This window comes from Amblyraja radiata, chromosome 21 (assembly GCF_010909765.2).
Source record: "Amblyraja radiata isolate CabotCenter1 chromosome 21, sAmbRad1.1.pri, whole genome shotgun sequence".
In the NCBI taxonomy this organism is placed as follows: Eukaryota; Metazoa; Chordata; class Chondrichthyes; order Rajiformes; family Rajidae; genus Amblyraja; species Amblyraja radiata.
In genome coordinates, this window is record NC_045976.1 from 30,152,393 (window position 1) to 30,167,929 (window position 15,537).

General features: G+C 44.6%; 2 protein-coding genes across 4 annotated transcripts in view; one reads left to right on the forward strand and one right to left on the reverse strand.

Annotated features, from left to right (window-relative positions):
- Positions 1 to 311: 311 nt before the first annotated feature.
- On the forward strand, positions 312 to 8,202 carry LOC116984988 (D(4) dopamine receptor-like). Its single transcript, XM_033039349.1, has 4 exons — positions 312 to 548; positions 1,592 to 1,704; positions 6,587 to 7,155; positions 8,000 to 8,202. The coding sequence occupies exons 1-4, from the start codon at positions 312 to 314 to the stop codon at positions 8,200 to 8,202; spliced, it is 1,122 nt and encodes a 373-aa protein (XP_032895240.1).
- Positions 8,203 to 10,556: 2,354 nt separating this feature from the next.
- Positions 10,557 to 15,537, reverse strand: part of LOC116985271 (kielin cysteine rich BMP regulator) — a 112,161-nt gene continuing 107,180 nt past the window's right edge. For all 3 annotated transcript variants that reach the window (XM_033039954.1, XM_033039953.1, XM_033039955.1), the window contains 3 exons: positions 14,942 to 15,106; positions 12,909 to 13,209; positions 10,557 to 11,952 (listed from right to left, as the gene is read on the reverse strand). In XM_033039954.1, coding sequence (XP_032895845.1) covers positions 11,735 to 11,952; positions 12,909 to 13,209; positions 14,942 to 15,106 — 684 coding nt within the window. In that variant the 3' untranslated portion in view covers positions 10,557 to 11,734. The remainder of the gene's footprint in view (positions 11,953 to 12,908; positions 13,210 to 14,941; positions 15,107 to 15,537) is intronic.

The following is a 15,537-nucleotide window of genomic DNA, read 5'->3' on the forward strand; positions in this document are numbered from 1 at the left end:
GATTGTAATTGCGATGTGTGCGACCACAACATCACTTGACCGGCAGTGGAGGCCAATTCTCTGGATGCTTTCAAGAGAGAGTTGGATAGAGCTCTTAAAGATAGCAGAGTCAAGTGATATGGGGAGAAGGCAGGAACATGGTACTGATTGTGGATGATCTGCCATGATCACAGTGAATGGTGGTGCTGGCTCAGGGCCGAATGGCCTACTCTTGCACCTATTGTCTATTATCTATTGTCTATTGACCCATATTCTTCTTTTCAGATGGTCTTGGAGAATACAGTCAGCGCTGAAGATTTGGTCGCTTCATCATGTTCAATGGGATAGCGAATAAAACTCAGGAGGATGGCAGCTCTCCATACAATTATTTGGCCCTCCTGTTTGGTACCCTGCTCATTGTGGCCACCATGCTGGGTAATATTCTGGTGTGCCTCAGTGTGCTTCTCAAAAAGTCTCTGAAGACAGCAACAAACTACTTCATTGTCAGCCTGGCTGCAGCAGATCTACTTCTGGCAATTCTTGTTCTGCCTCTCTACGTGTATACTGAGGTAGAGCATTCACTCACTCACCAGTCAAATAACCCACAGGCCAGCAGCTCCAGGGTTTATCCTGAGCTGCTTCATCAATGACCCTTTTATCCAGCACAAAGTCAAAAGTAGGATGTTTGATGATGATTGCAATGCCCTTGTTTCTATTCGCAACCTCTCAAATAATGAACTCGTTGGAGAACATGCAGGAATGGGCAGATAAGTGACGACTAGCATTCACGCACGCATGGCAACCTCTAATTTTCCTTAACCAACTACATAAATGCCACAACTAGTAGCAGGTCTGACATCAGGCATCTAGTGATAAGTGGCAGAAGTATTTAAAAATCCCATTCTTCAATAAACATGAATTCTTTCAAGTGACTGCCAAATCCTTGATCACTGTCTATCTTGCACAAGATTCAATAAAGATATTTATCTATGTTGGCTTGTCAAATATCTAAGGCAGGTTAGATACCGAATAATGCTCCTTCTGCAGTATCCCTCAGACATTCCAAAGGCTAGTACCAGATAGTTAAATACACACTCTGTATCAGGAGACAACTATTTAAATAATGAGGGACTGATTCATCTAAAACTAAAATGGTTTGGAATCGAAATTGTCCTTTTGATTAAACAAACCTTTTTCACTTTGCATAGACCAAAATCTCATCCATCTTTTTAAATCCCTCAACCTCAGTCCCTCTTCACCAACTCACTCATTTCTTCAACTCACTGTCACCCTATTCCCCCTATTACTACATGTACACTTTCTCTCAATTTCCACACTATTCCCATTCACCATTTCATTCAGTGCTTTCTCTCTCTGGAAATAATTCTGATTATTTTGGACCTATTCATCTATATTGGTACTTTTTTCAGACATGGGTTAAGGTAGTTGAATAGCCTTTGCTAAGTTCCCACAAAAGAAAGTTCAACAGGGAAACTTCCCCTACGCTCTTGTTTGCTCTCTATATTGGAATAGCTCTGCCATTGTTTGTCCAGTCGTTGCTCCACTGGCTGTGTTGGTTCTGTCTCAACTCAATCTTTCTGCTTTTCTCTAGTTTCATGGGGGGATTTGGACGTTGAACATGTTCCTGTGTGATGCGTTAATGACGATGGATGTGATGCTTTGCACAGCTTCCATTCTCAACCTATGTGCCATTAGTGTGGACAGGTCAGTATCAATGCTCATCTACTCTCACAGGCAGCCATAGACCCACCTCCAAAAAACCTCCAGACTGACGTGAATGCAAGACCCCTTCCACTGTAGAGAATTTGACCCTTATCTGGTGCGTCCCCATCTAATGCAGGATTAAATTAAAATTAGTTAAAAGCAGATGAGGGAAAAGGGTGCCTGCCCTTTTGCTATGCTGTATGTTCTTATGTAACCTATGTTCTTAGGTTATGTACATGAGGTTTAAGGTGAAGATGAATGATACCCTTGTTTAGTGTTAAGCGCATTATGAACAAGTTTAACATCAGTGATGGATAACGCTTTGGAAGTAATAAACAAGGAAATTATTTTAAAAGCGTTTGGATATATTTGCGTTAATTGTTTGAGGCTGCACAAATTTGTTAAAGGGCTATCATGACCTAAATGAGTATTTTTGAGTAAGCAATAAATGGAAGACAGTGGACGTTGCCTTCATGGATTTTAAGAAAATGTTTGATAAAGTTCTAGGTGAAAGGGGATTCAGCAAAACTATATTTTATAGAATGAGAGGTTCAGTGTCTGCTTATATAAAAATTATCGTAATGATACAGAACAGCACTTCTTGGTTAACAGTTTTTTTTTCATTATGGGGGGGGCGTGGGGAATGGTAGACCGTGGTGTTTCCCAAGGATGTATGTACACATTAATAGTATATACCTGGAGATTAATAAGTAAAGGAAAAATAGAGAAAGCTAGTGCAAAACAAAAGATAAAAGGAAAAGATTGACAAAAATTAATGCAAGTCCTCTATACACTGAAATGGGAGGTAACCACTGGAATAACAGCCCCCAATGTCTCAATCCAGTTCTGCGTTATAAATTGTGATTTTGTGGTTCAGTATTAGATACCTCAGAACCCAGGAAAACCAATTGCATTGACAAAACGATATATGTGTATAGGTTGTTGATAAAGACCCTTATATACCTGAAGCATTTGGTTTGTAATTCCGTCTTGGTCACCTCACTGGGACCTAAACATTGTAGGTGGGGGCTCAAGAGGGTTTTGTCATATGTCCCAAAGCAGAACGATGGAATTCTAACTTTCAGCAATTCTGAAGTAGGCTAAATGTCTCACGCTTATCCCGATTTCCATAATTATTTGCAGCGCAAAAAATGACATTTTCGGCGGGTTTTAACGGGCCCGCTACGCTGGAAACAATGGTAAGTGCCTACCTGCAGTACATCGCGTGTACTCCACTTGGAGTAGCGTAGCAACAGTACGGGTCATGGGTCGTGACCCGACTGCCGTGAAACCTCCCTATAAGTGAGCATAGTACCTTATAAAACCCTCAATAAACAACAAAAAAAGTTCATTATATCTATCTATATATATTTCTATATAGATAGATATAATTAACTTTTTTTGTATATATATATATATACACACATACATATATATACAGATGGATATAATGAATTTTTTGTTCTTTATTGAGGGTTTTATAAGGTACTATGCTCACATATCATTATATGTTGTGCTGCTGAAAGTTAGAATGCGTATATACACATAGACACAAAATGCTGGAGTATAACAGAGGGATCTGGGAATAACTGTGCACAGTTCCCTGAAAGTGGAATCTCATGTAGATAGGGTGGTAAAGAAAACTTTTGGTGTGCTGACCTTTATAAATCAGAGCATTGAGTATAGAAGTTGGGATGTAATGTTAAAATTGTACAAGGCATTGGTGAGGCCAATTCTGGAGTATGGGGTACAATTTTGGTCGCCTAATTATAGGAAGGATGTCAACAAAATAGAGAGAGTACAGAGGAGATTTACTAGAATGTTGCCTGGGTTTCAGCAACTAAGTTACAGAGAAAGGTTGAACAAGTTAGGGCTTTATTCTTTGGAGCGCAGAAGGTTAAGGGGGGACTTGATAGAGGTCTTTAAAATGATGAGAGGGATAGACAGAGTTGACGTGGATAAGCTTTTCCCACTGAGAGTAGGGAAGATTCAAACAAGGGGACATGACTTGAGAATTAAGGGACAGAAGTTTAGGGGTAACATGAGGGGGAACTTCTTTACTCAGAGAGTGGTGGCTGTGTGGAATGAGCTTCCAGTGAAGGTGGTGGAGGCAGGTTCTTTTTTTATCATTTAAAAATAAATTGGATAGTTATATGGACGGGAAAGGAATGGAGGGTTATGGTCTGAGCGCAGGTATAGGGTGATTTCACGAAAGGTCACTGGAGCGTAAATCCCCACTCACGTGACCGAAAATTTTAACTGGGGGACAAGCGTCACTTCCAGTACATGTTAGTGAATGGGAAAACACGCACTTTCACACCCGTTAAAAACATCGAAAACGGCCAGTTTTTGAGCTGCAATTAACTGTACTGGTCGGGGTGACCGTGAGGAACAGCTACCTAAATTTACAGTCCAAAACAAAGATAGAAACTAAGGTAAATACAAGAGGGAGCTGAAGGGGCAAAATAAGCGGAAGTTGATAGTAGCAATGTTACAAAATTTTGAGATTTTAAAAATCAAGTCTGTAATTTATCCCATCAGATAAAGCATAAAAATAAGTTTAATTTGACACCTAATTCACTTTCATATCTCAAGTATTTAAAAAGTTATGGCCATTTTCATACTGGGAAATGAGCATCTTGTTCCCTATTGATTTTCTATGGACATAACAAAAAAGCTGTGATCGTGGATAGTCAAAAGCCCATAACTTTCTTAAAAATTAAGAGAACTGAATGAAATTTTCAGTTATCATAGATTGAAGCATTCTGAAACAAATATAAAATAATCTTACTTGGATGACCTGAAATTAAAGCATATAATTAGTTAGTTACCTAATTGTAGCTAATTTCAGACTTCAATTACTAGATCTAAACATCTATCCATTTCTTAATAAATGATTAACATTTTTAAATAGCCTAAATGTCCAAATAATATTCACAAATAATTCACAATAAAACATGATTTTTAAATCTCATTTACATTAATTTATAGGCCAAATGGAAGGAATTTAGTGTTTAATTGCTGTAAATAAATGCCCATTTAAATCAGCTTTCCAGTGGGTCCCTGTGGAACGCGCTGGTTTAGAACGTTCACATTGCGGTAGATTTGTGCCTCAAATGCCGAGAAAAATACTGCGCGATATAATGGGCCCAAATTGAGCTACTCGCAATATTAAACTTAGTATAAATGGATCTTTAGAAGCCCTTTTTAATGTAAAAATATACAACCTAACTTCTGCTATTTGCTTTATGAGACCCTGCGGTTGCTGACGGTCGCGGGTTTAAAGATTGATTTTTAAACTACTATAACTATTATTCAAGGCCTTTAAACCTAATAATAGCTTTTGCGACGGGGTTTTCCAGCGATTTTTCGTTAATAATTAACTAGGCTGAACATTTTCGATTGGAACAGCTTAGAGAAAATCGCGTTTTAAACCCGCCCCCTCTAAACGGCGCCAAAATCGCGCACACCCTCAGCAGCAGATCTTCAACGACGCTTCAGGTAGGCTTTGCAACATACCTATTGATAGCGGACATTTTTCGTGGAAATTTAAAGATCCAAAATATCGGGAATTATCGCGTTTGCTCGCTGCATTTCATCAAAAGTGGCATTATTTACTTTGTTATCTTTATTCATTTGTTATATGAAAAGTATTAAAAGTTAGAAATCCGTCAGTAAAATTGCAAAATCGCCCATGGTTCTCGGGTGGATTTTAACATGCAAAATGAACACGCTTCTGAAGCTCCATTTACCATTTAAATAATCGTGAATCATAAATGCGTCTTGAAATACATTTTACTCAGATGCAAACTAAGGAATGGGATAATTGTCAGCTGTTCATTTGACAAAATCAGGACATTTTTTGGCTAATAATAAAATGTCCTGATTTTGTCAAATGAACAGCTGACAATTATCCCATTCCTTAGTTTGCATCTGAGTAAAATGTATTTCAAGACGCATTTATGATTCACGATTATTTAAATGGTAAATGGAGCTTCAGAAACGTTTTCATTTTGCATGTTAAAACCCACCCGAGAACCATGGGCGATTTTGCAATTTTACTGACGGGTTTCTAACTTTTAATACTTTTCATATAACAAATGAATAAAGATAAAAAGTCAATAATGCCACTTTTGATGAAATGCAGCGAGCAAACGCGATAATTCCCGATATTTTGGATCTTTAAATCTCCACGGCAAATGTCCGCTAGCACTTCCGCAGTATTTACACCTTCAGCTCCCTCTTGTATTTACCTTAGTTTCTATCTTTTTTTTGGACTGTAAATTTAGGTAGCTGTTCCTCACGGTCACCCCGACTAGTACAGTTAATTGCAGCTCAAAAACTGGCCGTTTTCGATGTTTTTAACGGGTGTGAAAGTGCGTGTTTTCCCATTCACTAACATGTACCGGAAGTGACGCTTGTCCCCCAGTTAAAAATTTCGGTCACGTGGGTGCGGATCTACGCTCCAGTGACCTTTCGTGAAATCACCCTATATGGGACTAGGGGAGAATACGTGTTCGGCACGGACTAGAAGGGTCGAGATGGCCTGTTTCCGTGCTGTAATTGTTATATGGTTATTATATGGTTACTCAGCAAGACTGGCAGCATTTGTGTCTTATCTTCGGTTTAAAACCAGCATCTGCGGTACATACACACACATAAAACAAACAAACCTCAATAAAAGTAATTTAAAAATATGGAATTCACGAGGTAGTATCAGCAATGGTGACCCTGAGCTCGTTGCCCACTGGATTGTCTCAATGGGTTTGTTTCAATGTGGGGATATGAACAAACTACCAAGTCAACGCAGTTGATTCTTGACTGCCGTGTGAGTCCAACGTGAGCGTTGTCCACTGACGCCTCGGCTTCTCCTCTTGTGCAGGTACATTGCAGTGATGGTGCCCCTCAAGTACAACAGGAATCAATTCAGCGCTCGGCAACTGATCCTCATCGCGGCCACATGGCTCCTGTCCTTCGGCGTCGCTTCCCCCGTCATCTTCGGGCTCAACAATGTGGCTGAGCGAGATACGACGACCTGCAAGCTGGAGGACGGCACCTTTGTAGTTTACTCCTCCATCTGCTCCTTCTTCATCCCGTGTCCGGCCATGCTCTTCCTCTACTACGGCATGTTCCGTGGGCTCCGACGCTGGGGGAAGAAGCCCGAGGTCCGGCAGCGGGACAGGGACCGGACGCTCTCCTTTCGCCTCACGGTCACCGGAGCCAAGGCAGAAGCTGGCACGCAGCTGGTAGCGGAGCCCGGTCCCAACCCCGGCCCCGGTCTGCAGGGAGCGCTGGGCACGCCGCAGCTAGACAGCACGTCGGACATGGAGTCCCCCGAGGCGGCCAACCCGAGGGAAAACGGGTGTGCGGCCAGTACGGGGGCCGGGCCGAAGAGCCGCAGGGTCAGCCGACGGGAGAGGAAGGCGATGAAAGTGCTGCCCATCGTAGTAGGTGGGTTGGAGGTGTGGGGTGGGATGGGGTTGGGTTGTGGAGGGCTGGGGTTGGGTTTGAGGTGAGGGGTGGAGGTGTGGGATGAGGTTGGGTTGTGGAGGGCTGGGGTTGGGTGAGGTTGGGCTTGAGGTGAGGGTTGGGCTTGAGGTGAGGGTTGGGCTTGAGGTGAGGGGTGGAGGTGTGGGGTGGGATGGGGTTGGGTTGTGGAGGGCTGGGGTTGGGCTTGAGGTGAGGGTTGGGCTTGAGGTGTGGGGTGGGATGGGGTTGGGTTGTGGAGGGCTGGGGTTGGGCGAGGTTGGGCTTGAGGTGAGGGGTGGAGGTGTGGGGTGGGATGGGGTTGGGTTGTGGAGGGCTGGGGTTGGGCGAGGTTGGGCTTGAGGTGAGGTGTGGGGTAAGATGAGGTTGGATTGGGTGGGCTGGGGTTGGGTGGGTGGACAAGGCAAGGACCGTGAGGCGGGGAGAGTGGGTGTGAGGCAGCAAAGTAAGTTTGGGTCGGTACATCTGCCCACCTAGACTCACTCTGTGTCCTCACATTGACTCTCCTCAGATCCCCAACCAGCCTCTCCTCACTACGTGAGCTGGGGAGGCTGATGAAGGAGGAATTGGGATGAATGGGGTTAAGAGGACAGGGTGGGTGGCTGGGGTCTTTGGAGGAGAGTGAAGGCTAAGGAGCCACACTTTCCTCCACAGATGCTGTCCACCTGCTGTGGTTCTCCAGTGGTTTATTCAGGGAGTTGAGGAAGAATTTGAGGAGTAGCTTAAACAATCACCTTTCACCTGCGTTAAATTCCAGTCTGGAAAGAATGATGAAGTGGCTTGACTTCCTCTGCTGTTGTGTTTCCAGGGGTGTTCTTGGCTTGCTGGACTCCCTTCTTTGTGGTCCACGTGCTGAAGGTTTTGTGTGAGGTCTGTGCCATTGGGCCCACTCTGATCAGCATCGTCACCTGGCTGGGTTATGTCAACAGTGCTGTCAACCCCATCATCTACACCGTCTTCAACGTTGAGTTCAGGAAGGTTTTCCAGAAGCTGCTGCGCTGCCAAACGTGAAGAAGCCTGGTGGAACTGTGGCTGTTGCTTCGGGGGGGAGGGGAGAGAGGGGGGGGGGGGGGGGGGGGCACGGTCTGCTGCCCCACCCACTGGCTGAAGGTTTGTTGCTCTTCCTACACCTGCCTCAGGAAGAGCAAGGCTGAAGCCAGCTGCCATCTCCACTCATTCCACATTCCCATCTCTGAACACCTTTAAACAGATACCTTTAAAATTTGATTTTTGTTTTGAGGTGGTCATTGTTGCCTGAAATGAAGATTGTGGGAGGAGGGGGCATAGACCTGGGTGAGAGCAGGCCCAGACCATGCGAGGTCTCAGACTGTGCAGAGGTTCAGTTGCTCCACTGCTTGGAAAGGGGCTGCAACGAACAAACTGGACACTTGACATGCACTTTGAGCCACGTACTCATGAAGAGATCGTGCTGCAGTGGGGAAGAGGGGAACTTGCACTCGCATTTGAGGTCCGCAGGTAGAAGAATCTGCTAAGAAAGGCCAGAAAGAGAATGGAGTGCAGAATGTATTAAGAGAAAAGTAGATTGGAAAATTTCTAAACTAAGAGATTTTCAACTGCAATTGAGGATTTTATTGTGCAATTATTCAATTACAAAGTCTGAGGGTCATCACTGGGATTGTACTAGTAATAAAGCTCAGAACAGCCCATGTCCCCGGAAGAGATGACCACATGTGGTAGAGGTTGAGGACTGGTTAAGAGAGTTCTGTTCAGACGTGGGGAAGGCAGGGAAGAGTCAAACTTACAGACATTGGTCTGAGAGAACCGCCTCACAACGGCGATTGGAATGAGGAAACTCTGACATGGGAGAGGAAGCCATTGTGGGAGTGTGAAGGTCTCAGTCAGATGAGTGATAGCTGAATGCTCAGTGATAGCTGAAATTTAATTCTGTGTTACTGATTTCTATGGAGAGATTCATGCTCACTGACTTTTCAAATATTTCACACCAAATTGAAGTTCAAAGGATTTAGTTTAGTTTAGAGATACAGCGTGGAAACAGGCCCTTCGGCCCACCGTGTCCGCATCCTTGCACATTAACACTATCCTACGCACGCTAGGGACAATTTACACTTGCACCAAGCCAATTAACCTACAATCCTGTACATCTTTGGAGTGTGGGAGGAAACCGAAGATTAGGAGAAAATCCACGCGGTCATGGGGGGACCAAAGAAACTTCATACAGACAGCACCCATAGTCGGGATCGAACCTGGATCTCTGGCGCTGCAAGCAGCAACTCTATCGCTGTGTCACCGTGCCGCTTACCATTTTTGCTGGACTTTGGATTCACTCTCTGGAACAATTCCCATCAACCTTTCTGCTGAGTTAGTTAGGACATTTGAAGGTGAACGATGGAAGAACAGAATAGGCATTTACAAAAGGTCATCGACCGATCATTCTGTGCTGGTGGCAAGGTTGTGCACATTGTTCGCTCTGAAAACAGGCAGGAAATGACCATCAGATCTGGAAACATTCCACATCACAGTGGTTGGAACGTCATGATTAGACACTTTTGTTTTCCTGCCATAACCTGCCTCCCCTTTGTAAGTGCCTGAAGGAGACAAGATGACAAAGAAGTAGATGCAAGGAACTACAGTTGCTGGTATATTAAAAAAAGACACAAAGTTTTGGAGTAATTCAGAGGGTCAGGAACCACCTCTGGAGAACATGGATAGGTGATGTTTTGGGTTGTCTGAAGAAGAGTGCCGACCCGAAACATCACCTATCCATGTTCTGCAGAGATGCTGCCTGACCCGCTGGGTTACTCCAGCACTTAGTGTCATTTTTGTTTACAAAGAAGACATTGAATAAGCTCTGGGGCCAATAAGGAAAATACTCTGGAAAATACACCTCTGTTCCACTTGGCTAATATTGACTATGTCTAGCTCTTAAGGATTGAGCGTTATCCATATAAACAGTAGTTTCCATATGGCACAAATCTTACTTCATTCAGAAAGCAATCCACAAAACTGAAAAGGAAGCAAGTTATCCTCGATCCCAAGCATTCATCTGAGAGAGGACGAGAAACATTTAAATACTCCAGTTCCCATGATCGCCATTCACTTGAAGAATGTGTGGTTGTGGATTTGGAGAATGTAGTCCAGTATGGATTAACTGAAAGAAGAAGAATTGAGGGAATGTTTATACTGTTTTAAGAGTTTTTTTCTGTAATTCTGCACAAAATGGTGTCTTCTAATGTGGGTCCATGTATAATGACAGGCACACAAGAAGGGTTTCGGCCCGAAACGTTGCCTATCTCCTTCGCTCCATAGATGCTGCTGCACCCGCTGAGTTTCTCCAGCATTTTTGTGTACCCACATAAATTAACAGATAATTTCAACAAAACAAATAACAAAAAAGTGGTTTTATTGCAGTGTATACTAGACATTAACAATCCTTAGTGATAATGTGAGCAAAGATTAAATAAATTCCGCTTCTTAAAATCTTAACTCCAGATCCCTGGAGAAGCTCATTTCAAGATATTGGAACAGGGATGTAACACTCCCATGAAAGAGAGCTTGTGAGATTAGTCTGGGACAGATATGGTGGATTTGTTGCTCAATCGAGTGATATCAAGGATTATCATGCACCGTTAATGGTGTCAATGGATTCAAGTCCCATCCACAACACCCAGGAGCAAAAAACTAGGCTGACATACCAGGGATATGGCTACATGATGAGTTACTCATTAGATGAGAGATTAAACCTGGGCCTCATCTGCCCATTGGATGAACAACAGTGGAGGTGACACAATCCCAACATTTTTCAGTAAGGAAATTCCTCAAAAATTCTGGAGCCTGTGGGGGATTACAGAGTATTGCCAACACTATGAATATTGGAAATGATCTCCTCTTTCCCGCTCTCACTCTTTTTTTGGAAGAGTAAAGGAATGGAATTGTGAAACCAACAGTTCGATGCAGAATGAAATGGAAAAATTGGGGATTAGGTGAATTGTTAATTGATTCAGAGACACAGTCAGGTTGTGAAGCAATGCGATTAGTTTAGAATGTACGTGGGAAGATGTGCTCTGAATGCTCTCTGTGTATTCTCCATGGGAGTGTCTAGATTGAATATAAATATGACCACGTTCAACAACAAGGCCCAAGAATCTAGAATCCTTTTCACAGCCTCGAATTGGATATCGCACCCACATAACTATAAAAATCAAAATATAATTTACATAATAGTGAACGGACAAGCTCAGAAACAGTGACATGAAGACAGAACTTGAACAAAAGCACTTCAGATGGCAAATACACATACTCTAGCTGAACAGAGAGAGGGATGAGACTTTCTAATCCATCTGTTTTAAAAGTTGTGCACACTCTCTAAGCTCGTACCTGGTCCTGCTGTCTGAGTGCACGGGCCAACATTGAAGGTTAATAGTTTGGCCTGTCACTTTAATATCAGCTGGGTTTCCTCCTCTTCTCCTCACAGCAGTAAAACGTGGCCATGGGTGCATTGATAGTGCTCGATGTTTCAGTGTATGTGCGTCAGTGTGTGCTTGTCCCTCTGTGACAGTGTGAATCACAAGTTTCCGTAGATGATTTTGGGACAGGAGTCTGGTGATATACAATGGGACTCGTGTTCCACCAGACCAGCCGGACACTGGCAGCCTGGGACACAGGGCTTGAAGCAGTGGGCGTCAATCACTCCCAGCGGAACATCTTTGTTAAAACACGTCTTTGGGCACGGGGGGCCACACTCATCGAACACGTAGCCGCGATCAGATGGACAGCCAACCGCTGCAGGGAGAGACCACAGTCCAGTTAGCAAGCTGATTAACTTTATAAGCTTATTACAGCACAATGTGTCCCTCCCAATGAGGCAAAAACATACCCAATTATTCTGTTACATTCAGCTGCCTCGAGTACTTCACATCGTATTTCCACCTCCATAACGTTACCCGAACTGGGGCTGCCTTTGGTAATCTGCGGCTAAAGCTCTCATCCATGCCGTTATTATTTCCATTCACCATTCCACTGCACTCCTGGCTAACATTCCTCATCCTCTTTATCAATGAGTCCTTTGAAATGCTGCTGCCCGAGTCCCAAGTTATATTACCGTTTTCCACTATCGTGTTGATCCGTGCTGACATGCTCTGGCTTCATGTTACACAACGCCTCAATTTACAATTTCTTATCCTCTTTCAAATGGCTCCTTGGTCTTCCTCCTCCATTTCTCCAGCCCGACAACCAATGTATCTGTGCTCCTGCATCACTCTCCTTGAATGTAATAGCTGTGGCTGTGCCATCAGCTGTCAACACACCAAGCTCTAGAATTCCCTCCCTCCTCCCTTTAATGTCTTTACCTCAATAACCATCTTAACTTGTTCTTTAAAATCCTCACTGTCACCAAATCTTTGGCCACCTGCCATATTATTGATGGTATGGTGTTGATAATTTATTAAGGTTTGAGTGAAGTGCCTTGGGATCGTTCTACGGCTTTAGTGGTGTTTTATTAATGACTGTTGTTGCCATTTCACGTGGTCCAGTCACACTGGCTGCAGCTCCCATCTAGCATAGAAATATTGTTCACTGACTCTGCCCCACCAAAAGGGGGACAGCAATCCTAAAGTTCCCCAACCTGTCGACACAGCTCTACCACCCTCCCAAACCTATTACGCTCTGCCTTTTGTGTCCCCTCTCTGACCACTTCAACCCGGTCGGATCCTGGGAATCCCTGGAATCGGGCAACGTACCGCAGAGTGTTGGTGATCGCCAGTGTAGGACAACTGCAGCCTCTCGACATTGCGACACGTAGGCCTCCAGCGCATCGCACAAGCAATCGTCAATATTCGAACCACAGGCGCACAGGTCGTACACGCAGGAGCCAAAGAACATCTCGGGTGGCATCACCCCGTGACAACGCTCAAAGGTCTTGGACTTCAGGATCTTGCACTTGGCGTTGGCCTCTTTGCGAGCCCGGTAACCTGCCCGTTTACAGGGGTCAATGTCCTCAGCGTCTGCACAATGTGGGCTGCTCTCATTTTCACTGTGGACCTGAGAGAGGGGGCATGTGGCCGCACAAACATAGACACAGGGTGATCAACAGGTAGCACTAACCCAGGCACTCAAGTCTTCCCTGGATCAGAAGCATGCATCCTGAACTAAGATTTGCAAATCAGAATAGAATGGGAAATGGGAAAAGATCGAGGTGGGAGGACATAATCAATGAAATTTGGTTTTGATGCAAGGAGTGAATAAAGTCTTGTGGTCTGGATCTATATATCTATACTACTAGAGCAATGATACTGAGAAAGTCTGCAAAAGTAGTTGGTTTTAGGGCAATTACTGGGAAATCTCAATGTAATACACATCGTTCAGGACTGCTTTCTGAGGCGAAACTTTATCCTTTATTAAACTCAGTGTAATACCTGCAGGGGAAGTGTGCACATTCAACCTCAGAACTTTCTTCCTTACATAGTGCAAATTTAAAGGAGTGCATATATGTTGACTGAATTTTTCCATTCCGGATTTGATCAATTTTGAAAGTTCTGGAAAATATTACAATGCTGCCTCAGAACATTGGATGACAAGGTGCGTCATCTTTGAGTCACAGAGGGGAACGGTAGAAATGTTTTTCTGATGGGATGCTGGGACCTCATGATTTAGATGAAAATGTAGGTGGACTGACTAGTAGGTTTGTAAATGACATCAAACTTGGTGGAATTGTGGATTGTGAGAAAGGTTGTCAAGGGATACAGCATGATCATTCTCTCCCCAGATGCTGCCTGACCTGCTGAGTTACTCCAGCAATTTGTTTTTACTCAAGATTTCAGCATTTGCAGTTCCTTGTGTCTCCAAACAACAAGCACCACTGGTTGCTGACTAAAGGGCCTGGCCCACTTGGGAGTCATTTGCCCGTCATTTACGCGACAGGCCAGTAGTGACTGTCGCACGAAAATCGTCTAGCAGTACGACAGTCGCGCGCCAAGTGCTCTTGAGGGCCCTGCTTCTTTTGGGAGCCATTTGCGATGCCGTTCGTACTTAGTCCGAACTCCGTGGCAAGGATTTTCCCAGTGAAAAACTTTCAAAACTACGCCCGCTTTATAGAAACATAGAAAACAGGTGCAGGAGTAGGCTATTCGGCCCTTCGAGCCAGCACCGCCATTCATTGCGATCATGGTTGATCGTCCCCTATCAATAACCCGTGCCTGCCTTCTCCCCATATCCCTTGACTCCACTAGCCCCGAGAGCTATATCTACCTCTCTCTTAAAACCATCCAGTGATTTGGCCTCCACTGCCCTTTGTGGCGGGGAATTCCATAAATTATACCCGGGTGGTCACGTGGTGCGGCGATCAAATGACGCACAAATGTCACGCCAACGGCGCACGGGCGGCTCATGGTTCCGGACGTCGACACACGGTGACGCATAATTAATTAGCATAGACAATGTGCGTGCGTCACCATGCGTAACCATGCATCTCCACGCACTACACGTATGTCGTCAGTATGTCAGCGTACGCCATCAGCACGTCAGCGTGCGCAAGGGATACGTCACGCAGGTGGCGCACCAGGATTTTGAGCATTCCAAAATCCTGGGGCGCCGCGCGTTACCACGTGCCACTGCTTACGCCACCACGCGCCAACCAATTTTTAGGATGTCACGTAAATGACGCGCAAATGACGCCCAAGTGGGACGGGCCGTTTACTCTCAGTAAGTGTGACAGTTTGGTCATTGCGATCAGCACACAGACATGGCTTTGTTCTGACTTGCCCTCAGGACCCACCTTCCAGCTGTTCCCAAACGTTGCTTCTGAGCTAACGATTTGGCCGCTGCGGATCCGCATGTCGTCCTGGGGGTAGTTGTTGAAGTTCCCACACAGACCACATGCCTGACCCTTGTAGGTTCCGGGCAAGCTCACTTCCAGGTGAGATTTCCCATTCCACAGGACCTGCAGGAAACAAGAAATCATTGTGAACTTCATGTATCAAAATCAAGTGAGTCCAGAGGCCAAAGGACAATGAACGGGTTGGGCGTTTGCATCGGGAATGGGAAACGGAGAGGAATATGTCACATGGCTTTCCTCATGGACAACACTTCACATTAGCCCAAAGCTTCACACATAAGAACACAGGCTGTTACTCCCACTATGATCCGAGGGATTGCTGAACAATTGGTTTCTGCAGTGTGACCAAGGTGCCCTCTTGTGAATGAGGTTTCACCGAGGCCCTATCTGTTCACTTAGACCAGTTTACGTGATCATGGGTGTTTGTGAAAGTTTGCTGTGTGCTGCAAAGTGGCTGCTGTGTTTCCCCACAATTAAACAGAGGTTGCATTTAAAAAGCAACTCACTGGCTGTAAAGTGTTCAGGGCATTCTGAGG